The sequence below is a fragment of the Corvus cornix genome, chromosome 12, assembly GCF_000738735.6.
Source record: "Corvus cornix cornix isolate S_Up_H32 chromosome 12, ASM73873v5, whole genome shotgun sequence".
Classification (NCBI taxonomy): domain Eukaryota; kingdom Metazoa; phylum Chordata; class Aves; order Passeriformes; family Corvidae; genus Corvus; species Corvus cornix.
The window spans coordinates 15393933-15420779 of NC_046342.1; the positions used below are offsets into that span (position 1 = coordinate 15393933).

At 38.0% G+C, this 26847-nt stretch overlaps 1 protein-coding gene across 3 annotated transcripts in view; it reads right to left on the reverse strand.

The window, feature by feature from the left end:
* SUCLG2 (succinate-CoA ligase GDP-forming subunit beta) overlaps nucleotides 1-26847 on the reverse strand; it is a 114966-nt gene that overhangs the window by 59035 nt on the left and 29084 nt on the right. For all 3 annotated transcript variants that reach the window (XM_039559028.1, XM_010390205.3, XM_039559029.1), the window contains exons 3-4: nucleotides 5183-5282; nucleotides 4965-5055 (exon numbers count right to left, since the gene is read on the reverse strand). In XM_039559028.1, the coding sequence (XP_039414962.1) occupies nucleotides 4965-5055; nucleotides 5183-5282 (191 nt within the window). The remainder of the gene's footprint in view (nucleotides 1-4964; nucleotides 5056-5182; nucleotides 5283-26847) is intronic.

Consider the following 26847-nt stretch of genomic DNA (forward strand, 5'->3'; position numbering starts at 1 on the left):
TAATCTAAGGTGCAAAGACTGTAGTTCTGCTCTGCACGACAGTTTTGCTTTTCAATCTGAAAGTGAAGCAGCCACCTCTACAATTTAATTAGCACTACATTCTTCCTTAAGAGAGCTACTACTTCCCAACTTTCAATGGAAGTGGTAGAAATCAGGAAAATCACTTCCCAAATATGAATATAATTAAGAAGGATTAAGTAGCAACATCTTTCTAACACGGTCTGTTTATGAAGTGACAGTTTTGAACAATGATTGCAGACAAAGATCATTGCTGAATGTACCACAAGGAGAAATGAATTCTCTCAGTCAGCAGATCCAAGAGGCATTTTTATACCTGCAGCCTTAAAACTCTGCCTACCCAGCACAAGGTGCTCCATCAAATGAGTATTTCTGGGGTTTTCATAGTTCAAGGACTATAAACAAGAAAGATGCACTATACTTTCACCCAAGTCGCTTTTTTGACATTCTATTCCAGAGTACATAAAAAAGAATGTAGGGACTTTCTGCCAGGCAGTATGTATTACAGAAGAGGAGAAAAAAGTGTAAGAAACAAGGAATCAAATAAAGCCCTCAGTGCTCAGAATTGAAGGAAAGATGAAATTTATTTATGGTCATTTTGACTTGGAAGCAATTTGCTTTATAGTAATTTTGTTTCCTTCTACTTTTACCTTGCTTTATTCATACAACATAAGAGGATGTAAAGGAATAGTTCAAATAAGCGACTGTTCAAAAAGGAAAGTAAAGAAAGCCAGGGTGAAGGAGAGAACCAAGAATGCAAAAAACTACTGCACTAGTTAAAAGCATCTGCCTATTTTAGTTTACTACAGAGGGATGCTAAAAGACAACTTCAGAGACATAGCTTGGCTACGTGCCAAGATTTGTCAAATTAACGAGCAAGGGTAGGGAAAGCATCCTTGATTTGCTACTATTTTTACCTGCATCCAAGTTTTCACCTTCTTACATATCCTGCATCAATGTATCTGAAAAATGTGAGTCAGTTACTTTAGACACAGGTCATATACAACCAACTGATCCTGCTGGATCTTGTCAGAACTGTTCAGACAGTTTGTGGGAGCTCAGGGTGAGGGCCAGACTTAGGAGGGGAATACATTCAACAAGTTTTGAGGAATACATTTGCAGGCACAGCAGGTGGAACTAACATTATTAAATCAGGTACCTTCAACTGCAACTTCCAACTGGAGTGATTGTCCTCACTGTTGCTAATTAACAACGTCAACATCATCAGATACTTCTCTGTCTTAATTCACAAAACTACTGAGAGTCTACTTTGCAATAGGCAACCTTAGAACAAAAACTGTCAGACTTTGAAATATCTCTAATTTCTCCCAACAAAGTAACTTGTCCTCACCATCCTCCCTGTTTGAAGCAGAGCAAAGCCAGGGAAGTTGGTGTTCAAGGTCTTTAAACATTATTTGTTTAAGTCTACCTATCACTCACATGACAGAACTAATGCAAACACATTGATGAACAGTTAAGAATAGTGAAATTGAATCTAGAGACTGTTGACTCTTCTCACATTTTGTCTGTTTTGCTTTTGATAAAGAATATGACGCATCATTATCTGTTTACCATATCATATCTATATTTAAAATGTCCTGGGGAAAAATCAGTTTTCATTAAAACTTCCTGACAACTTCAAGCTTTCCTTCTTTGCAACAAATTGCTACCTAAAAGTTTAAGTCACACGTCTAATTTCATGAGGGTAACTGTAACAGCTTTTTTTAAACAGAATCAAATATGCAAAATGTTCATTCTGTTATTGCTTGGAGAGAAAACACAGGTAGTGAATTCTCAGGTTGTCATGATAAGAGAAGACTGTCATCACAGATAGCCAGGCTCTCCAAATTCCAAACTGCCATAAGAGGATTTTATGTAAACTCACAAAACAGGTTCCAAGTTATGAGGGAATTGGAGATTGCTATTTATTTGAGAAACATCAATCTGAAGAAGCACAAACACACTTTAAATTCTGTAGCAGGTGCACAAGCTGAGAAAGAAAGCTGAAACCACCATTTTCTGTTTCATAATTATTCTAATTGTAGAAAATCTCTACCTTTTATACCTTCCTTACAAATATATCTAAAAGGTACATGACTTCCACTCCCTGACTTGACACTAGCTCATTGATTGCCTCACAGAAAGCAACATAATAACTATTTTCCTTCTGAAAAATGCTTATTACTTAAATTTTTTAAAACATAGGAGTATTTTAAACTACTCAAACTTTCTAGAACACTGAAAAGTTTAAAAAACACAAATCCTAAAAACATGCCTTTTCTTTTCTTCCTGAGATGCAATTTTCCTTAAGTACATGTAGACACACAAACTCTTCCATACATGCAGAGAGAAAGCACATGCCTTGAAATAGAACAAAAATGCCAGCGATTTGTTCTCAACTTTCCCACTGCCCTTAGCAAGCCCAAAGAGCCTGCCTGGCATTTTCAGTACACTAAGTTCCTGCTGCATTAAATGGTATCTCAGACATAGCTAAATTTATATGTTTAACAATATTACTGTAGTTTGCCCCTTGATTAAAATGTCAGTATTTGATTTTGTAATCCTGACACTACAAACCCGAGTGCTTCAGCTCCTCTAACTACCTTAAAGATCTCAACATGAGCTAACTTTGTAAACAAGAAATGCTTTTAAAAAAGACATAATTTTGCTGGGAAATAGTTTTTTGATGACCTAGTGCATAATTTTAAATATGCTTTCTTCACTATCTAATAAGCATAACATTGTGCAAACTGCTACAAAATGAATTAAAGCAGGGTGTATGCTCTTACCATTAATTAGTAAGAATCAAGATCTCAATTCCAAAACTATAAAACATACTAGTTCAAAGCCAACATACTTTTAAAAGCCAACTCTATAATCAGAATGAAAGTCTATGACAGCAGATGATCAGCTTCAACCAGCGAAAAGCATCACATTGGTTTATCATGGATCAACATTAAAATACTTGCAAACCATCTCCTGAAGGGTTTCCCTGGGAACCTATAGCAAAGGAAGAATACCCAGTCTCTCAAGGCTGTACATAATCCTGTACCACCAAAATAAATATCTGAAGTTCAGTAGTGCAAACTTCACCTTAAACTTCACCTATGCCCCTGCTGCTTAGTCCTGCCTACTGTTCATTCATACAAACATGTGGAGGGGGAAGAAAGGAACCACAAATTAAATATTCTATATCTACACTGTACATGGCACAAAAGTCATCCTAATATAAATCCTTTGAATAATCCACGTGAAAAACCCCCAACACCCACGCCCTTCTTCCATTTCTATCAATTTCAAAGAAAGTTAGAAGCTTCTTTTTCAGAACTGAATCTGTCAATGATGAACAGGATTGCAATCTGACAAAAGAGCAGAATCTGTGTATGGATGTATTCAAGGCAGGCCAACTAGGGCAAAAGAATAAAAACAAAGAACTTATAAAAGAAAGCTAAAATACTAATTTTCCCAAGCAGACTGCCTTAATATGGAAAAGGGATATCCTGTCTTATATCCTTAGTATTATCAGGATTTCCGACAGACATGCCTTAATGCTAATACTGTTTCTCCTATTTCAATATATAGTATTTCTTTTTAACAACGACTCTGAGGAGTGATGGTAATCTGCTCTCCTTGCTCCCCAGGAGAAGAACTGCCTGAACACCTTCCTCCAGCCCTCATTAGACAGGATCTTTCCAGACAGGTGTTCCTTCCCCTTCTATGCTAATACACCAAGCTGTTCACAGGATATTAAATGTGAACTGCAGTTCCTTCAGCCCATGCCAAATTATTTCCTGGCATCAGATACAGTGTGGCTCTTGCCTACTTACCTGTATAAGGATTCTTGCTCAGTAAAACAAAGCAAGAGATAAAAACAGATACAGCAGATAGGCAATTGCCAGGATTTCCTGACTCACAGAATTTTACTAATTTGAAGGAGAATCTTGCTGAATCTTTACTTCTCTTATTTAGGCCAATACAGAGCAACCCATTTATGCTGAAGCGAATATTGGTGCCTTACAGAAAGCACCATCATTGGAAAATGAACTCCCATGTGCTACCTCAATCACTACCATGAACATATTTTGGTCTGTATCTGCAATAAGTAGGAAGAATCTCCTGTTCAGACACTTTTTTTTCAATTGAGATCATTCTCATGCAAACCTTTCAATACTTAAAGGGGGCTTAAAGATGGGGACAAACTTAAATACTTAAAGATGGGGACAAACTTTTTAGTAGAGCCTGTTGTAATAGGTCAAGGTGGTTCTAAACTAAAGAAGATAGATTTCGACTACGAATAAGAAAGACATTTTTTACAGTGAGGGTGGTGAGGCACTGGCACAGGTTGCCCAGAGAGGTGGTGGATGCCCCATCCCTGGAAACATTCAAGGCCAGCTTGGATGGGGCTCTGAACAGCCTGATCTGGTTGAAGATGCCCCTGCTCATTGCAGGGGGTTGGACTGAAGGAATTTTAAAGACCCCTTTCAACTCAAATCATTCTGTGATTCATCTGTTGCTTTATTAAGACTTGCCCAGACCTGAGGGTGACTGAAATACAGATAATATTATTACTACAGGTAATCATGTATCTACTATTTCTGTAAGCAGAATGTTAATGAGCATGTACAGCTAATGCAATGTGAACTTATATCACTATTTAGTATGCATTTGATGGAAGATGAGCCTACGACAAAGGATTCCTTTCAATATACATGGCAGAAATCAACTTATTTTTCCATCAGTGGGTATGCCAAAATTGATGAACAAAATACATACACAAACAGAAAAAAGAAGTAACATTTTCCTTTTCTTTTTTTTTTCATCAATTAGATGCAATCAATCCAGAATTGGAGAAGGATTTAAAAAAAATCTACGTCATTCATCCCAGCTTATTAATGCAAAATTGCAGCTGAAAACAGTTTTCAACTTTTAAGAGGCTAAAATCTTACCTTTTTAACTGTCACACCATCCTTTGGAGTTTGCTTGGTTGACAGATTGTACCCAATCATCTGTTTAGCAAGCTGTTCAACAGTCTTAGGGCTACAAACAAAGAAAAAATGTTAGTTTATTGACAGATATTAAAATAAACAGTCCATAGCTATTGTAAATAGCCTAAATATTATACAAGGAGCAATTTATTTATGTTTCTTTAATTTAAAGTACTTACTCTTTAGTTAGATGAACTCCTCCTTTCAATCCACTATTGAAAATACCTTTCCCTCTCCCTCCAGCCAGAATCTGTGCCTTCAGAACAATTTCCTTTGCCTCTGTAAAAGAAAAGCACGTTGCAGTTCTGTAGTTTATCAATTATTGAGCTTGTTAGTATGAGATTAAAAAGCATTTCCAGGTTGGACTCTTTTAAAACAACAAGAAGTTGTTCATTACTAGTGAGAAATGAAACAAAAGTAAATTCATCACTTCTATAAAGCAACCATGTTAAAAAAGAATTGCTCAAGGAAGTTAAGGGATGAATATACACAGCTTATTAGATGGATAAATATGTCGTTGCAGAGATCAGAACCATGCTGTTAAAGCTACACAGCCTGCACAACAAACCACACAACCAGCACAGCTCCATGGCTGACACACTAGCATGGTTTTTAAACATAGATCATATTTTGTCTTGAACACACAACAAAACAGTGCTCATCAAGGGAAATAAATTTGATTCTTTGCTCTGAACGCATGGAAGGAAATGTATGGGTGTGGTTCTTAAAGCAGAAATCCCTATTTCCAAAGGGCAGGTGAGAGCAGAGCAAGGGCAGAAGCTGTGAAAACATTTCATCTGTGAGGCATCACTTGGATCTTTGGCAATTTGAGTGTAACAGTCTCTTAGTAACAGGAAAGTGCAGCAAGACAGTGACAAAAGCAATTGCACCATGTCCTACATTCCAAACAAAAGCAATCCTGACATCCTTACAGAGTCAAACACGGGGGAAACGGCGAAGAGGAAACAACCAACCAAACCAAACCATCACTCATGATCTCTGCAGCTCTGGATCACAGCGACTTCTTGAGCCATGAACGCCTCTCAGGTGCCTTTCAGATGTTTATTATCACCAACTACTGTCACTTTGCACATTTATCATAATAGTGCTAGGTGCTCTGCAAAGTCTGACATCCTAATATTAACAGATCATTAGGTGTGCCTAGAAAAGGCTCATTGTTACCCTCTCCTGCAGTCTGTGGAAATCTCTTGATTTCAGTGGTGTTTGGATTACATCACACCTCAAACCATAATATTTTATCTAAGTATCAAGAAAACATAAGAATTTGTTGTTAAATTGACAAATTTACTGTTTAATTGGCACAGAGGATACAGATACTTTCATTCAAACACACATAGACTTTCTAGGCTGTAAAAACATTTTACAGATTATTAAATACAGGTTTAGAGGTGCAGCAATTTTTGGTGCAGACAAGCTCTGACACAGCATCATTTCAAATGCTTGTATAATAAATTTCAGCAGCTACAAAAAGAAACTGAACCTTAGAACAGAATAAATAATATGAAACAAATATTCTATTTAAGACAGGTATTGTACTTTAACACAGCAGTAATAATAGTAGTAGTAGTAGTTACTATTTCTATTATTACTGTTAATTATTTTTAAAATAGATACTGTACTAAGAGATGCTTAATTTCCAAGCTTCTTGAGGGTAAAATATCTCCATATGTTTATCCATTCAGTAACATTTGACATATATCACTCTGGACCTTAAAAGCATTCTCCTTGAAAATATTTAATGCATTTCAATATATTCATGTTCTGGGCTCCCTATTACTCATGCCACTGCAGGGCAGATTACAAGGAAATTTAAATGCAACAAAAAGTTTTATATCAAATGTTTCCTAAGCACACAAATTAAGATGAATTAAAACTATAAATCACTTTTCAACCTGCAGAAGCAAACTCTAAAAATCAAAGTAGCTGCTGTGATAAAGAATCTAATATGGTATTGTTAATAGATGCTGTAAGCATTTAATTAAATCAATTTTAGCTTCCAACCATCCCAACAATGTGAGCTTTGATTATCAGTGATGAGTGGTATCAGTTCTGGGAGTGATCATCACCCTCATTCCCAACCACCACATTGGTTCCATGAGCACCAATTATCTCCACTAGGCTTCAACAAATGAAGTTAGAGAAAGGAATTAATGTGTACATTTTTATAATCCACTAGAGGACCATCAAGGCAATACAGTAACTTCAGAAAAACAACTATCAAACCCATAAACAAACAGACACGAAAGTGAGCACAGCCACGTAAAGATTAGACCTGAAGAACTAATCAGTGCAGCAGCTCAGCAGAGCACAGTAGAAGGTTCTTCATGCCCTGAAGGAAACCAACAGGAAGCAATTTAATTCCATAATTATTTGCCCAAACTCTGTAAAATGAAATAAACCATCCAGATCTCATTTTACAGTAACTAGGCTTGATCATTCAGTACTTACCAAGTTGATTCACTACTTAATGTCACCATCTTATTTAAAGAGTTGATTTCTAGAAATGCTCACACAAAATTTTTATGTTTGTTCCTGCCTGAATTCCCAAATTATGTTATGAAAGATCATGCCAAAACAAAAATGTGGGATTATCTAGAATATCTGAAGTAATTCACCTTCACTTGTAGGTTTAAGGAAAAAAAAAAAAATAAAAAAGGTACCCAAAGTCAGTATTAAATCCATTAAAACCAGAAAGGTGTAACTAATTTCTATTAATACCGTTCTAAACTGTTCTAGTAACACTGGAAAAATGTTTAAGCAGGACTGTGCAGTTACACATAAAGGATTTGAGGAGAACCTATCACAAGCAACATGTCTTTACATCACCATAAAGTACAGTGCCACATTTTAAACAGCATTAAGGCTTCAACCAACTTCTGTGTATGGCCATTGACTGACCAGCCTTGTGTAAATTAAAACACAAACACAAAAACCCCAAAGAAAACCAAACAACACACCAGCCCGCTTCTTAAGTGTGCATATGTGGATTTTTAGTCACAGATTTATAATTTTCTTTACCGTGACAAAAAATACAAAAACACAACAGCTTTTAAGTGTCACTAATTTAGCAACAAATAGCTGCAAACTGCTCCATGCAGATTAATGACGCATTGCTGGTAGCAGCATGTGTTCTTAACTAATTATAACCCGAATACATTAATATCTCAGACTGAGCAGCTCTCACATTTGCCTTTTTTACACTAACCTATAGAGAAAGAGAGAGGTGCAGGTGTGGTGTTAAGGATATGGTTAAGTGGTGGACCTGGCAGTATTAGGTTAAATGGCTGGACTTGGTGATCTTAGAGGTCTTTTCGAAGCAAAGTGATTCCATGATTTCTAAAGAATCCTTTAAAAAATGGAACCAAAATACAGCTGGTCCCTAAGTCAGATGCCAATAAATAAGCAAGACCTTTACTCCTCCAAAGAATAGTCAGAATTCAAAATTTCAGAACTGTGGCTGACTCTACATTTCTAAAAAACTTTAACCACATAGGAAAAAATATTTTCTATAATAAATTCAGATGTTTCAGCAGGGCAGAATAGAACACTGAGGGACAAACAGCCTCTACATTGCATCCAACAAGACCTCTCCTTCCCTCAGTCAGCGCTGTGAATACAAACAGCAGTGATACTTCTTGCAATTGGAATAAGCTCAGTGCTATAATGAAAGCCTATTTAAAATCAATAAAATCAGTCCTGCTTTTGGGAGCTATGATTACTCTGGTCCACTGGTACTGCTTGCAGCAAAAATGAACAGCTTGTTCTCAGCCCACTGCTGTGCATATTTAACTACTGAATTCTTGATCGTGAAACAATATACTGAGAAGCAGAGTTCTGCTGGTTATATGCTATGCTAATTTATTACCTGTGAACAACTTTCCATTATTATTGATACGACTGTGTGGCTGCAAATTAGGCATGTTAACAATTACATTAAAATGTGCTGTAGCTTATCAAAAATAAACTGCTGTAAAGAACACACGATGTAGGACTGCACAGGAACAGGTCTCACACACTCCCTGTTTATGAACAAAAGGCTTTCTACCAGAGAGAACTCAGGACTACTTTGACAAGACCTCCCACACCACAGAATTATAGCTTGGGACAAAGGGAGGAGGTCTCACATGAATTCCCAATCAAACTTCTGTCTCACCATGCGACTTTCAGTGGTCTGGCCTCTCTGTTTGCAGGGGCTCTGTGTAAATGAATTACTGCCTGCACCTTCTTAAAAATGCAGAACTCATTTCACTACTACATTAGTGTATTTTTACCCCAGTGCAAGTCAACTGAGCACAGAAGGGCTCACTGCAAGCCCCTGACTGCAGTGTAAGTACTTCACCAGAAGCAAAGTGTCCCTGGAACATGCCCTGATCTCTCTTGGAATGAGCTTAGCACACATTGCAAAGTAGATGAGAGCAACCCACTGTCACGGGAGCCACACAATGAAAGCAAATTGAAGACATGCCAAATCAAGGTTTTACAGAAGCCCTGTCTCCTTACTGACCCAAACACTGAGTATATAAACACACAAGAGCTGTGTCCACAAAGGCAGCTGGGTGCCAGGACGCACAGAAGGACCCCAGCCCACAGTGGCCAGGCAGAGGGTCACCGGTTTCAAGAACTTTGATGGTCACCCTTCTTTAGGTAAAATAATTAGGTTGTGCTTGATGAGCAGAACTCCTGGAGCGCTTCCTCCTCCCTGAATCCCAAAAGAGCCAGATGAGGTACAGGAGTCTCCAACCAGCTCCGAACTCTCCACCCCACAAAGAGGCAGAGGGCAACCTAAACATGTATTTACCTGGTAAAACTGCTCTGAAGAAAATAAATCACTTCTTTCTTTGGACATGTGCAACTTCAAGCTTTGCTTTGGCCAGTCAGGCTTTAGTCCACATTTCTCTCATGGTTGTCTAGAGTATTACTCCATGAAGGATGGGCTGGAGCTCTCACTGGATGACCAATTCCATCCCCCAAGCATTTATGCTGAACACTGATTTCCTAAAAACAGAAGTAAATTCAGTGCTTCCTTTCCATAAGCAAGGGGTTTTCCCCCACCCTGCTTCATAGTTTTGCTCTCATAACATGACATTTGAAGAAAACAAGGCAGACATTACAGACGTTTTCTGACAGCAATTATGCCTTATTTTGGAGAGCACAAGAACTATCAGGATACCAACAAACCCCAGAACACCTACATGCCATTCCTACTTGTCTCCTCACCAGTGTTGATGCAAACCCACAAATGCTCAAGTGTCCTGTAAGGGTTCTAAATAATGTCCCAAACTGCATCTCTGCAGCTCAGAGCCTTCCTTCCAGAACCCAGGGTTCCCCTTACAAGCCTTAAAAGGGTCCAGTTTGGATTGGTTTTGGGTTTTATTACTTACATCTAGCTGATCCAACAGTAGGAAAACCTACTTTTTGGGGTCTCATCTGTCCTGTTTTATTACTGCTGCTTCTTTCTTGTTTTAATGCTACCCCTACCACCTGAGTTTCCAACTCCCCTTTGGGCAAGACTGGCTATAATTAATTTTCCAAATTTCTGCCACTCTCTTACACTGCTCAGGCAAGATCCTGTCAGGAGCTTATTACATTTTAGCACCACTCCTGGCCAGAGACATTCTGCAGACTTAGTCCAGCAAGGAAAGAAGGGAGAAGAATAAAAGCAATAAGGAAGACCATAACAAGAAAAAATACAATAATACAAAAACTATAGTAAAGCTTATTTTTCAAACTGAACACTGAATCTTAAAGTTGCTAAATAACTTTTCACATTTTGGGTCTCTTTACAACAACTTGGTCTAAAATCTGAGACACCTTTTCCCAAGTATTGCTACCACTTCCACTGCTCCCCATCTTCTGAGAACTGCAGGGATGCAGCATCCGAGGCAGTTCCCACGCTCTGCCAAGCGAGCAGATTGAGATGAAAAAGAAGGTGTGCACAAGATGCCTCCCACATCTACAAAACTATTGTTGTGCTTAAAGGCCTTTTGAATGAAGATAAACAACTGATTTCCCCCCTTTAATTTAAACTCTCTTCCTCTGTTATTTTCATCCTTCTGCTCCATAACACCAAAAGAATTATGTTCTTACAAGCCTACTTTCTACAACCTTTGGGTTGCAGACTAGTTTAGAATGAAAGTTAAATAAATCATCCTTTTTATAACTCCATACTTTTGAATATATTGTATATTTATTGCTAGATTATAAGCCTCATTAAAATCTATAATGATAAATTAGTCAGTCTCTTGATTCTGTCACTAATATTATTAATTGCTTTCATAGCCATTACTACACACTTCACCGGTGTAGATAAAATCAGCTAAGCTAAAGCTCACTCTCAATATTGCAGTCTTAAACCTTCTCAGAGTAAAAGTAATCAAGTATTCACACATCCTACATATAAGTTAAACCTGATAAATTACTTATACAGCAAACGGAGCCTCACTAGATCCAGCAGCACCACTATAATGCATGGAAATATATGCACATTAAGGCAGGGATCCAAAAGAAACAGTCCTCATATTGAAACTGTTCATTGTATGTGCTTGTTTGAAACTCCATGGGATATCTTACTTCTGACTTTTTCAGCTTTTAACAGCTTCTTTTTTCAACCTAACTTCTCATTATTTTTTACATAAATTTCCTCTGTAATAGACAAAGGGCTTAGAAAAATGAGTATTTTCACATTTGCTTACAAACTTGAGAATAGATATGGTTTGAAACTCAATCAAGAAAGGAACAAGTTTGTCCTTTTGTGGAAGAACACGGAAGTTCACTGACAAGAGAGAAAAAGCTCCTTCTGCCAGGTCTAAAGCAACATCCATTCTATGGGCAAAACAGAGAAAGGCAATTTCTGTAACCTGCAGAGTCATCCTGGTGTCCTACAGCACATAAATAGCAAATACTGAACAAAAATGGAAAAATCCATGCAAAGGGATCCAGGGTTCTTCCATCATTATACCCAACAGGTCCATTTTTGCTACTTTTAGACTTCAAAATATTCTTTATATTATGCCCAAGCCAATACTATTTTTCTCCTTTTCTGATGATTTCACTTTAAGAGGCTGCAAAAGCAAGCAAAGAAAACCTTTCCTTCTGTATTAGTCACAATCCCTATGACCTGACAATACCACCATGGAAGCTTCTCAGGATACTCTATTAAGCAGTAAGAAACCTGGGGATGCAAATTCATATGCTTTAGTAGACCTGCTTTCCTTATAAAATACATGAATAAATCACAAGACTTGATTTCTAAAACTGTCGTTCAAAAATTTGTCAGTTTTAACAGATTCTTATCAAGACATTTCTCTCTATCCCTCCCATTTCCCTAAACTACAAAAAAAAAAAAAGTGAAACGAATACATTGACAGTTTTCTTTGCATCTTTACCTTTTAAAGCTTACAAGGATTTCAAGTTTTCCTTGCCAAAATAACATGCAAACCTTTTTTTCCCCCCCAGTAAAATATATTTTAAAGCTAGCAGACTCAGGCAGATCAACTGTGTCCTAAATTCTTGACTGCATACCATAACACGATTTGTTTTAATACAATTCAGGGAACAGGCTTTATGCAATCTGTAGTGTTGAAGTCAAGCAGCCATTAGGAACAAACGCTGTTCTCGCCCCTTGCTGCAACAATACACACACCTGCTTTCCTGGAACGTGTTCAAAATTTCATTCTTTCTGATTATATGTAAGGCACAAGAGACACAAAGCCTTCTCTGACTGATTCTAATTCTTTTATCCATTATTGAACTGCAGAGATGATTTTGAAAAACCTGTATGTAGTGTCAAATACATAAAAACCAAGGCACATATATTAGGTTTTTTTCACACTTCACTTTTAATCATAAAGCAGTTGTTGTAGTTGGAGATCTTCTCAAAACTGGAGCATGAAATAAAAAACCTAAGCAAGAAACCAGGGAGTTCACACGGTGAAAAAGCAAGTTAATATGAATCATAGAATCACAGCTGGTTTGGGTTGGAAGGGACCTTAAAACCCATCCCATTCCAACTCCCCTGCCATGGGCAGAGACACCTTCCTCTATCCCAGGTTGCTCCAAGCCCCGTCCAACCTGGCCTTGGACACTTCCACGGATGGGACAACCACAGCTTCTCCTGGCAACTTGTTCCAGTGCATCACCTCCCTGATGGCAGAGAATTTTTTCCTCATATAATGTGGATACAATATTGCTGCTAGCAAGAACTTTCTTGCTTCTTTCTAAGCCTGTGGGATACCTTTCTCTGTCATGAAGAGCTTAGCAGAAGTTCTATAAACTATGAACACCTGCGACCTTGTAGAACTATGTTAATGGTACAATAGAAAAATATTTTGACAATGGATGTTTAGGATTTTAGCCAGTCAACCCAGGGGGTGGCTGATCCTTTGGTCAATTAGACTATGAAGAAAAAAGTCTATAAAAGAGTTTGTAAAATAATTAAATAAATCAATCTTGCTGCACAATTCCTGCCTGCTGGATCTTCTCTCCTCTCCTCCTTGCGGCTGTGGGATACAGTAATAATATAAAACCTAAACTTACTCTCTTTCATATATGAAAACATGCAGAGAGTAAAGACAACTGCAATGTTACCACCACCCCTTAAGAAGTGTTAACAAATCCATACTGTAATATGTGACAGCTGAACCCTGTTCAAGTAGAGACTTGATAATTAGCCCTTTGCCAAGCACAGTCTTTCCATACAGGCCTGCTGTGCCCAGCAGGATCTTTAAAAGTAAGCATTAAAATGGAAGCCAAAGCTTAAAGAAAAGTGGAGGACATCACACAGTGGAGGCTGGGCATCCAACAGCCTTCGAAAGCACGAGGAACAGGCCACAGGCTCAAAGGGAGATATCTCAATGTGCATCAACTTTAGATCCAGTTTCTGCAAGGCTGCCAATACTAGGCCAGGACCAAATTCCTTCAAAGGGATTCATCCTCTCTTGCTGCCTTGTAAAAGCTGAGAGAAAGTGATGTGACAGGTAGCTATGTGCATGCACTGCCCCACTTCAAGGGACCTCACTTCTTTACTCACCACCAGTGGTCATTTCTCCTCTTTACAATAATTTACAGTGACACAATACAGATGCTTTCATCAAACAGGTAGTTACCTGCTTAATTCTAAGCATACACTAATGCCAGCTTGGCATAAATATTTCCCTCAGTGGGGCTTTGACACATTTCATGAAGAATTTCTTAATGAAGCTCCAAACCCAAATCTCTTCTACAGTTTGCATTTTTTACCCAAAGCAATGAAAATACTGAACAGCTCTTAGCTGAAAATTTACATTTTTAGCAAAATTAACATTTCTCTCCCAGAGACAGTTCCTGTTATACAATTCTACTCTAACTCTTAGCCTTGTGTCCCTTAGTTTTTGTTTCATTGTGTAGGGCTGCAATAGATACCACACATTTTGATGTTCAGACCATAAATAAATCAATCCACATCCAAAACTAGAAACATGCAAAAGAATAGCAAATCTGGCAGTATTTTGATCTGAACCAAGCCCAGTAGGATTGAAATGTCCTCCAGTAGCCTGATTCATTATCCAGCTTATTCAGCGGAATTAAGTACAAAGTTTTCAATGTATTGCTGAAATAATTTATGGAGCCTCTGAAGAGAATCATGCTAGACTGGTCATTATCTGGGAAACATCTGGATGGGAAAACGATCACACTGAAGAATTTATGTCTGCCTCAGTAGTGCTAAAGACAGAAAGTTGAAAAGCATTACTTTGGAGCTGTTATTCTACATATGCCCTTGATTCTTTGCCCTGATTTTGAAGCAAGACACTGATTTGCCACCGCCTGCCAAAACTAACCCAAAATACCTGACTTTCCCCTCCCCACAATCAATGACCACCAACAACCCCTTCCCAACCTTCTTCACAATTTACAGACAGAAATCACATACTTAAAAGAGGACTTTTTAAGACCCCAGTATTGGGCACTGAGATGTAGCCTCATTTACGGAAGTACTTTCTATCTGAAGAAGAAAATCAGACTCCACAATGAAAATAAACACTATCTCAATTTAAAGAAAGAATCTTTTTCCAGCACAGCTTCTAACAGACACCTGACATCAGGTGTAAAAGCCAGATGGAGAAGTCCAGTAACTGAGATGCTGGGGTGAGGGATTGCACAGGGCTACACGACGTTCAAGTCCTTTGCAGGTAAAAGTGGGACTAAAATGATGAACAGGTATAGCTCTGGCTATCTAGAGTAGCAATGAATTTTACCCAGAGTGAAAAGAAAATCCAAGAATCAGGAACAGAGTTGATTCTAATGTTTCCTTCTTGTCAAGTGGAGGTTAACTACTCTGGGCAAAAGCTCATTCATTTCCAGAGCTCCAGATCTAGAAAACAGAGGTATCCAGAAACAGACAGAGAAAACTCACCACATAAAGGTTTAAAGAATACAGGAGGCAATGGAACACAAACATGAATGGAGAAATATCTATTTAAAAGATAGAAACACTGCAACCGGAATAACCACCATATTTACTCTTGGAGATATTTTCCTGCACAGTTTGCATAAAAACCTTCTAAGGATTCCTGTTGTTAAGATTTCATGGTATCTAGCTTTTAATTGCATAAAAATTCCTACTGCATTAAGCAGTATTAAAAGAAATATTTTAAACTAAAATCCTCTGGCAACTGGTAAATATTAACTACTGAAGACAGATGAAGTTTCAATTGTGGTAAGCACCTGTGTTTATAACTTAATGTCAGATAACACCAGTAATCACTGAGCCCAAGTAGTAAGGGAGAGAATGCACCATCATCCTCCTCTTGTTTTTGTTTATTCATCACATATGTGAAATAGAAGCAATTGCCAAAATAATCTAATACTGGGAAAAGGTTAAGAGGAGACCTATTATAAGAATCTTTAATATCTAATTCAATATTTCAGACTCAATTACTCCATAAAAAGGCCATCTCCCTGATCAATGATACACCAGTTAATTTAGATTCAATACCCAAAAAATTTTATTTAGAACATAGTTTCAAATCTGTATTACCTGAACAATGTTGTTTTTACAGATTTATAAAATTACCCAACCTATCCAATTCCTTCTCACACATACAGTCAAGACATTCAACATAAACCCATCCAGAACACATTCCAACAGTGTGTCCCTGCCAATATTAATTAGCCTTCTAAGAAAAAAAACCTTATTTTGGTTATTTTTTCTACATTTCTTTTTTGTTCTGTGATGTTTTTCTTAGTATCACATCATCTGCAGACACTTTTCAAAAATGCTGAAGAGAGGCAATTTAGGGAATGCTCCAAATAAGGGGGAGAAAAAACCCCATCCTGCTGTGCTTTTCATAGCTTGGTAATTTTTATAGTCTTTCATCTTGTGATGTATCCTTTTTTCGCACCATTGTATTAAGAGTCTTCAGTTTTGAATGTTTGGTGGAAGTAAGATAATGAAAACTTTACAGATTCAGCTCTGAAAACTCACTGCTTATTAGGACAGGTTAAGAGAGAAAAAAATTAGGTTTAAAGTGTTCCCATTAGTAATTGAATGTAAGCCACAAAAAAAAAAAAAAGCACAGAACTTTGAACAACTTAGTTGGGTTGACCAAACAAGTTTCTACTTGAAAGATGAAAATAAAAAATGGGACAAGAGATTTTTGTCCTGAGATGAGCCTTTAATTCATAAACCACCTAGAAGAAAATATTAATTATTGAGAACACATGGTAAAGCAAGTGCCAAAATACATGTTGTATCCTTGATTTTCACCAGTAGCTTTTTAGCTGAGCCATTCATGACCGCGCCCAGTACCAACACATGCAGCTTCTTGGCTCGGCCTCTCTCTGCCACTTTGTTTTCTCAGTGGTTTTATAAGGAGTTGCTTTTTATTATATGCAGCTACAACATGATCTGTATGAGGACACTGGACAAGCTGTTAGCTCCATTAACTTAATAATAGATTTCTGAGTGTGATTTCCTATTAATTTCATTTTCCTCATTCCATGAGAAGCCAAAATTACAGACAGCCATATGGTGCTTCATAAACAACAATTAAAAGTTATTTTCTGATTTTTAGGCACTAAAAAAAGCCCATAAAAATACATATGGTTGGAATGATATAAAGGAAATTATGCTTTGGAATGTCTGCATATGTCTAAGATGCTCCAAACACTTCCTCAGCCTTTTTCCCATTCACACATTTCTGGTCCATGCCAGCCACTGGAGGTTACAATTAATCACAGTGCATGCCTCAAAGATCACAATTAAGATTTTTCTTCTAGAAGTGGGACTTCACAACAACAGCTGGTATGAATTGTGTAGCACAACCCGTGTTGTGACTCTGATACTCTTCACCTTTACCCATTCCATGGATTTGCTAACAGGATGGTTCCTGCCCAGCCAGAAGGATCTGGCAGAGCTCTGCCAGAGAAATAACATCCATGGGTCAAAATTGGACTGGGAGCCTGTCAGCTCATTACAGGCCCTGTCATTTTACAGGGACTAAGAATTCCCATTACCTAACACAGCAGCTGAAAAACCATCCTACTCCAAATCATTGCAAGCTGCTGCTCTAAATGACCCCACAACAGCCACCTTCTTCTTCCCTGCCCTTTATTACATCTTGTGTATGTGCTGATTGGAGAGCAATTTGGTCTGAGAGTCCCATCTGAGTACCTGAAGTTACATAAAATCTTGACGTCTCTTACTGTAAAATGGAAATAAAAAACTACCTGCACCATCGGAATGGTTATTTTCATAAAACATCTGTAAGGGGAGAAACTCCTTAGAAGCACCTGGGAGAACTGCTTTTACTGCTGTCCTCTACTGGAAGTCAAGCTAATGGGCAGAGTCTCTGACACACACACATATACACATATATATATATATATACATAGTATATTGGTTTATACACACACACACAGAGATCAGTTGGTGCAATCCACTTCAGGGGTGGGTCAATTCAGGCAGTCCACTGCTTCCATTTACTTTCCTTGGTATTTCATCCTGGCATTCCCTTTAGATTTTCCAGAACCTGCAGCTCAGCCTACACAATTCAAGCCAAGCTAGAACATGATACACAATAGTAGAAAATATTTGAAAGCAACCTGGTGCAGAGCAGGTCTCCACAGATGCTTCCTCAGCAGAAAAGAGCCACAGCCCTTTGGCAGGATACAGCACCTCAGAGATAATCACATTCGTTTGTCCATTCTGCCTTTCAGAATTTCTTTGAAAAGTTTTGAACTAAAATACCACTTTTTGCTAGAGAAAACAGATACAGTCTGAAAGAAGATTACAATTTCCTAAGTAACCCTGGTTAAGTGCACATTTTCCCCAATTAATGGGATAGATTTAAGTATTTCCTGAAGATCTCTTCTTAAGAGGCCTGCAACTAATTAGCTGATTAAGGCTACACAGAGAAACAACTGTGTTTCATATTTCGAGTTGTAGCTATCCAACAAAACCATGGGAAAATTTCCATCTTACAAGGTAATTTTAAGACTTTAATTTATGAACAAATTCACCCTGGATATACATCTTTACACCATTGTCTTAAGAGTCGTGATGTAATGAGTCATCTGGCTGGGAACACAGGGAGGAGAATTCAAATTCTCTGGTGTTGGCTTACAGGGCAAAGACAGAATCAGTAACATTCTCTTTGGTTGCAAATGCAGTCCCAAGTAAAAAAGAGCAAGAAAACCCCAGGGGTTGAATTTTAACAATTCCACAGTAAAAATAAAAAATGGTTCTATCTTAGAAAACCCAAATGTTAATCAATAGGAGGTTAAAGGTTACTCTCTCAGCATTAGGGACATTATAAAATTTATTGATGTTTTAACTCCCAACAAATATTGAAAATCAGCATTTTACCTTTACAGAACGCTGCTAGTAAAATTGTCCATCTTGGTATAGAGTCACTTATCCCAGAATGACAAGGATATTGCAGTAATTATCAACCACACTCCCAGTTTTCCTGTTTTTTCCCCTAACACAGATTACCACGTCCTAAACAAACCTACATGAATCTAAACCATTCCTTATTTTCTTCTTGTGCACTTTTTTAAACACTATCTATTTTTTTCTTCTTTGTATGTACAAATTCCTTTGTTTCACAAGGAAAGACTTTTTCAAATTCATCACAAAAGTAGCTGCTGTGATATTAAGAGATTTTTCTTCAAAGTAAATTGCATGCAAAGCCTCTGGACTGGAGTTTTAAAGCCAAGTAATCTGGATCACAAGAAATGAAATCTGATAATGCACATAATAATTTTTTTTTACTTTATTACCATTGATCTGAAACTGAACATCTACAATCATGTATTTTCTTTCAATTGACTAACATTGAAGTGCTTTTCTGACATTACCTTGGCTCATTTCTGCAGAACCAAGTCTGCATTTGTTGAAGGAATTTTGAAGCAGCAGCAACTAAATTGAGGGTAGGTCCTACTCACTTGCAGCCTGTAGAAAGGTTGAAATATCAACAATTTCCTGAGTTTTCAGCATAGGAAACATTAGGAGGCAAAGAGATTTAAACAAAACCCCAGCATGTTACAGAACAATAGCCTGAGCAAAATTAAATGTTCCACCCTCCAAGGCAGCCTGTGTGGAACCCACAGGGCCAAGCCAGAAGACAAAACAAGACATAAAGGTCCCCACCCTCAGGGCAAAGCACTGTCACTGTGCTTGTAACCCAGGAAAACTGCAGGGGGACAAGGGACCTGGCAGCATGAGAGGAGTATCAGGGATGAACAAGAACATTTGTGTGAAATCAAGTAATTTCCCCTAGGAGTGCGTTGTTTCATAGCTCTGTCCAGGGCAGCTCTGGAGAGAAGCTCCAGACAGCAGTGCAGGAGAGGTGTTGATAGAGAGAACAAGACATCTGAGCCTCTGACCTTGGCCACCCCGGCCAGTCACGTGTGCTCCATGCAATAAGCTTTTCATAAAGCTTTCAGCTGCCCCAGACCTAATGAAAGAAGAAGCAGGACAACAAAGAGTGCACTACTTTCAGCAGAGAGCTACAGCCAGCCTCTGCTCTCCTGTCTAAGTGAAGTGAGAAAGTGGCACAATGACACTTCCATGGCACTGCAGACTGAGCAGGTGGAGTTGCCAGTTTTCTGTTGACATCTCCCAGGAACTCTCCTGTTACACAAACAATTAATGAATAGACAAAGAAAGAAAAATCTTGCAAATGAGCACAGTTACAAAATCAGGCACATTTCACTACTATCATCATAATTTTCCTACATGGCTTCTTACCACTCACCTAATTCAGAGCACTTTGTCATCACAAATTAAGATTTAACTGCACAATAAACAAGCTGCAAGCAGTTTGAAATGCCTCAAAATCTACACAGATCAAACATACAGACATATTTTATTGATTATATAATACTGACATCAGCCTTACAACGCTATTATGCAGGCACACAAATTTAAGGCCTTAAATCACTGGATTTGCTTTCAAAACTTTCCTTGGACACACCTGATGAGGAGGAGGTAGTCTTGGAGCTAATCAGTACTTGAGGAAAAAAATCACAGGCTTTATAAATCACTGGTCATCTGTGCCAATTATCTGGAGGCACTTTCTAAAGGTTCTGTTTTTCAAATGCTACAGTGCAGAGTGCCCTTCCCTGCAAACACTCCCAAAAGTCCCAGAGCTGACAGCTACAGTTGCTGCTTTTGAAACTTGGGACCATCTGTATTTGAAATGAGCATTCTGTACATAGTTATTTGCATCCCTACCATGCCAAGACATGCCAAACACAGAGGCCCAAATGCAAATGCATTCTGCCTGCATGGGTAAAGACCCAACACACTGATACACAACATACAGACAAAAACACTTTCCTGCAAAGATGTGCCTTGAGTCAGATGCAGCCTGTTTATTTTATAGTTATAATACCTGTTGCTGCCTGTTCCGAGCTTCCTTTCCCCCTCCCCAAGACAAGCCAGGACTTGCCTCTGCCATGTGCTCTGAACCCCTTTGTTCCAAGTGAGGACAAAACCAAATGTAACTCAGACTCTTTAGCAGTGTCTGACTGGCCGCTCACCCCGGGTCTGCCCCCAGTCTGCCCCTTTCCCCTTCTCCCAATAAAAGAAAGGACCTGAGAGAGGGCCTGCGCTCTTTGGCTTTGCATCCCTTCTGCGAACATCTGCATCTGTCTCTGTTTGAAAGCTTCTAATTGCAGGAATTAGGCAAACTGAAGGATATATTTCTCCCTCTTTGCTTCTGCTGGTGGTATCAGCTTTGCAGCTGCCATTTTGCCGCTTTCAGAGCTACTGAAACGCTGGATTGCCCGTGCTGCCTCTCTAGGGTGCCCGAGGCTTTCTAAGGCATTGAACTATGAGCTTAGCCGGTAAAAAGCTGTGAGTATTTCCACAAATACCCATTGAATCAACATTCAGTATGGTTAAAAAATTGATGTCTACACAGTAATTCTCTCAAAAATGTGAAAATACATTAAAATCAAATACTTTTATAACTACTTTCAACTTTTTACATTTATGCAGAAGATAATTAATATACTTCATAAAAGCTTTTCAAGCTGTTTTTCAGTTTGGGGTGCTTTTTCATTTGTGTGTTTTAAAGAGTTTTCACACTCCTCCTTTCTGTTTTTCCTGCTGACACTTTAATCTCCTCTTGTAAATATGAGCTTATAACAATAAATCATGTTTTATTTATTAAAGATATAAACAGGAATCAATACAAAGCAGGAAAGCCAATCTCCATAAAGTTTCCCTCCACAGTGACTAAAATTAGTTTTCATATGAAGATTTAAATGTGAATCCAGTTGGCATTTAAGCAAGAATAAAAATATTTTCTCTCTTGCATTACATAACATGCTAAAAAAAAAAGTACCAGCTTTGGCCATTTCTAGTGAAGTAAAATCAATGACAATTCTTTAAAACATAAGTATTCTGCAATGAGGAACCTGACACATCTGAGAACTGTTGCCTATATTTGCACCAAAGAGCTCCACAAATTGCAACATAAAGTAGCATTTTTTTACTTTTATATTCAGGTCACTTTTAGTCCCAACATCGTTGATTCAGAGATACAACAAAAAAAATACCCTTGATTCTTCTGTAAATATATTCTGCTTGGAAAAGTGCCTGTATGAAGCACACCAGGGAACAGGAGTGCAAGCAGCCCACATCACCTTGCCCTTTGTTTAGATTGTCAGTTTTTCCTTTTGATCTTTCTTTGCAGTTGAGGAACCAAAAATTGATTTTCCCAGTTGAACGAAGGTAGAAAAAGGACAATGTTTTATTTAAGATCCTTCACTCCTGCACATAAGCCTATTTCTTCCTTTATATACAAAAGAAACTGTCTTTTTGTTCTTTTAAAAAAGTATTTCCAAGTGGGGAATGCTTTCAGTGTACTGACTCTGGATTCATAACAAAAAAGGGGGAAAGGTGTTTAAAAATCCAAATACTGGCCTCCTGCAGAGAAGCACACACACCTCAGGAACCTTCTAGAGGTACAGAAGCTGAGCTTCAGGGAAGCAGGTCACACTTGTTAGGCGTTTGCATAAACCTAAGCCATGAGCAATGTTACACTCAAAACCTTGTTTCTGGGCAAAGAGAAAACACAATTTACATATTTAGACACATATAAAGCCAAGAATATATTATAAATATACCCATGATCTCAACAGTGTCTTTTTTTTTATTCCAGATTTACTTACTATAGAACAAGAATAAATGCTTTTATGTGCAGAAAAACCTCTATAATAATGCAGTTAAAATTCTTATACAACCATTTCCTAATTGCTACCTTTTTTCCTGGTGTTATGCTCATTCTTCCACTGCACTTCAGCATCCAAAGGTGGACAGTTTCATTCTGGTCTAGGGCTGTTCTTTGTTGGAGTTCTTTGTTGGGAGGAATATGATATTTGTTTTGATGGTTCCTTCTTCCTCACTCTTTTAAAATGGGCTCTTTCTTCCCACTCATCCATGCTCCCTGAGTTTATTTGTATACAGTGAGTGGGAGGGACATTAGATAGCTGAGACACATTTTAACCCACTGTGAGACCAAAATTATTGAATTTACTAATTAATTTATTTGATTGTTGTCACAACTTGTATTTCAGAATAATGTGTTGATATAGGCAGAATCCAACATTCCCTAACACCTGTGGGTATTACTGGTACTCCTGGACCACAAACTTCCTGTGTTACTTGCACAAATTCTTATTAAGTCTTTTAAGAAATGTGAGCTTACAAACTGCTGACCTGCTCCTGAACCTCGCAGGAAAGCTGAGGACACACAAATGCCCACTGAGAAGCACAAGAACCTCCTGCCAATTGCAGGTTTCCCAGTGCTTCCCTTGACTACTCCAGTCTTTCTAATCTCTCTTTTCCTGTGAACTTAGAAGGGTTTACATAGCTTTGCTCAAGCATTTCATTTGAATCAATTCAGCACCTGATGTGTCACACAGGACTCTGTTCAGGCCAGTTTGCTGGATAGCATTGCAAATTCAATGTAATTATGATCCAGCGGGCTGTAGTGAGGCCAACCACAGCTCAGCTGAAACCCAAGGAATGCAATCTGTGATTCTCCTTAAGATACATGATCAGCGTTTAGGACTTGGAAAGAGCAGGAAGGGTACATATGACAACCAACTTCTAGTACTCAATAGGGCACTTTGCAGTTAGTTAAAAGACAGAGAGCAGTACGTACATTCACAAGGCACATGGCACAAGTCTCAATTATTAATACCGCTGCCCTGCTTAATTAGAAGCCCACATGCCTTTCTCACACAACAGCCCTTTCCCAGTCCTTTGAGGGAATATAAACATGCTACCCCCTCAGTTCTGACAGCTTAGCATTGGTATCTTCAGCTCCAATCACCACTTCAGCAGAAAATATATAACTATATACATTAAACTTCATGTTTTACAGGTTTCATAACATTAAATTAGCCTAGAAAAATGAATATAAAAGCAAGAGAGAGGCATTAGCTTTTGGTTTGGCAATCAGCATTTGCAGGATAGGATGTATCTTAATGTGATGTGGAAACCAGCAAAGCTGTTTCATTTAGGCTTCCTGCAAGCTGAGCTCTGTGGGGATTTTGAAGGCAAGTATTATGCTTGGAAATCGAACTCTACATATTTTAATGAAATTGCACAGTCTAAACACCCAAAAGAGTGAGCAGTCATATAAAACAGTGGAATTTGGAACTTCCTCAATTACTCACATATAAATGGAGCTTTTCTGGGTAAAAATGAAAAATTGGAATAAACGCCAACTTTGTTTGCAAAGAAAGAGAATGTGCAGCTGATTTAAGTGCCTTGAACCTATGTTGAACCTATAACAGGACTGACACAAGAGGTGAGTAAGTATATCTCAAATGGTCACACTCTTCGTGCACGGTGCTGTTCAGCACCTTCTCAGCTTCAGACAAGCAGGACCATGGATCAAATCTCTGTCAAACTTGTCAGCAGCAGATGATCACACCTGTACACCAGCTTTATAACTCTGGGCAGCTGAGTGTGTAGGTTCAGCCAGTCTGCAATTTAAATGATAAGTATGTGACCTAAGCATCATCCCAATGGCCCCTCCTATGAATCCTCAAAAACAGATGCTTTGTGTCATCCTGACAACTGCTAAGCACTGGCTAATATTTCATTAACTTTAGGTCAGCAAGCTGCTTTACCACATCAGAAAACCCACTTCTCAGCTTCTGCAGAGTCATGTAATTGTGTCTGCCTGGTTTACGAATTAGACAAGGTAACAGCTGAAAATAAACCTACAGCAGATTATTCCTTCTCTCTATGCTGCTGAAAAGAGTTCCAGACTTTATTGACGTGTCAGATATGCAACAGGGCAATTTTTCTTTAGAGGCAACACTTTTGCATGATGTTTTGTTTGTGCTTCTGTCATTTGTTCCATTCCAACCTTCTCACTTCAAGGTCAAGTTCAGAACTGATATCTAAGGCAGTATAAATTACACTTGTATAAATCGTGGTTACAGTTTACTCTCAGAAAGTCTTTTGCAGTATAATTTACTTAATAGTATGCAAAAGAAGGCGGCTCTAAATAGCTAAAACAATTCCTAGAGACAAAAGAACATATAATTAGTGTTGCCTTACCTGCTGTTAACTGCACTAATTGCATCCTTTCTGCACAACTGAAAATTCCGACATCATCGAGACATCTTCACTGATATGCAACTCGTGTTAAATTACCCCTGAACCTTGGCCCTTAAAAGTCTCTCTCCAGTATTTGACTGGTTTATTTTGTTTCTTCATCAGCAAAGAGATTTCTGAAGGAATACTCACTCCAGTCTGTACAAGTCCAGACATCTCACTATTTACAGGACACTAAACATCAGAAACTCAATATAAAACCCAGCCATAAATCGGAACCCATAACATCAAAATTGTGAAAATAGTCACAAAGCTGCATAAGCTCAGCAACACAGGAGACTCATCTTGTAAACCAACAACATAAAATATGAAAACACATGAAAGTTTTTCATTTTAAAATTGTAAAATAACTTTTCCATACAAACATCTTTAAGCACCTAACCTGGTTTCTTACGGATCAAAGAAACAACTAAATAAATACTATCTGCATATGCACTTCAAATAGGAATGTGACTCAAAAGATAAAATAAGTAAGTTATTTATAGTATACATTAATCATCATATTTAAATGGAAGATTACTTTATTGCATGAGACGTAAGTTTATATTTAATTGGGGAAGGGGAGAGATTGCATAAGACTAGTTTTTCCTAAGACAGTCAAATTTGCAGTGATCAGCCTCAAGTCTCTCTTGTTCCTCTTTTATTCCAACATATCCAAGCAAAAGCTGTATTACACTGAATGCAAGATGTGGAAAGGCCAGTAAGAAAATCAACCACACTGAACATTCTAATGAGCTAAACCAAAAAACTGGATACAGGATTTATCTGTGGTAACAAGAACAAGAGGAGCAGATGTGGCGTCAGGACTGTTGTGACGATAATCTGTGGGGACAAAGCACAACACACCAAGATTAGGAAAGCTATTACTAAACTATACAGATGAGTAACTGGAGGAATAGAGGGGTAAGGCTTGGCAGGGAGTAGAGGGGAGTGCAGTGCAGCAGTGGGAATCTTCCCAGTGACTTTAAATTGTAAACTGTTTATACAGCAAACTGTTTGTGGTTGCCTTTCTCTTCTCTTTCTCCAAAACCCCCAAGGCTGTTCTTAAGTATTTAGAACAATAAATATATTTAAGATTTATAGCCTGTATTTTAGCCATATTCATCTTACTCAGGTGAGCAGTGCAACTAAGCCCAGGGGAGGTGCAAGAAAAATGTTCCCCTTCATAATGATGCACGGAACAAAAGCTGACTTTAACTGTAGGACCAGGGAGAGTATACCACATATAGGTAAAACTGTCAACTTCAGATTTTTCTTAATAAAACAAAAATCACTTAAAATAAGAGCATAGCTAACTTCTGAACACGATTCTCACTAAATGTTTTTTGTGATGACACTCTCAAGGGTTAGAGCATCATTTAAAATATACTGTGATGCAGAGAGTCAGATAATATCTCCCAGTTGAATCCAGCAGGGTTACAAAGACACATTTTGTATTCATAAATGTGTTGAAATATTTTACTTTTCTTGAACTGCAAATATTTGAAGAAATGTAGATAAACATATTTAAAATTCACAGCACTTTCTCAAATATGAAGTAGCAGATTAACAAAATGTCAGAACATCCTTAGCTTCAAAAACTGCTCTACCATTTTAGGTAGAGATTATCTACCAGAAAAAAAAAAATAATCACAGCCTCTTATGATCATACTTCTCAACTGCTGATATATTCAACTTGTAATTTACTCCCATCTTTAA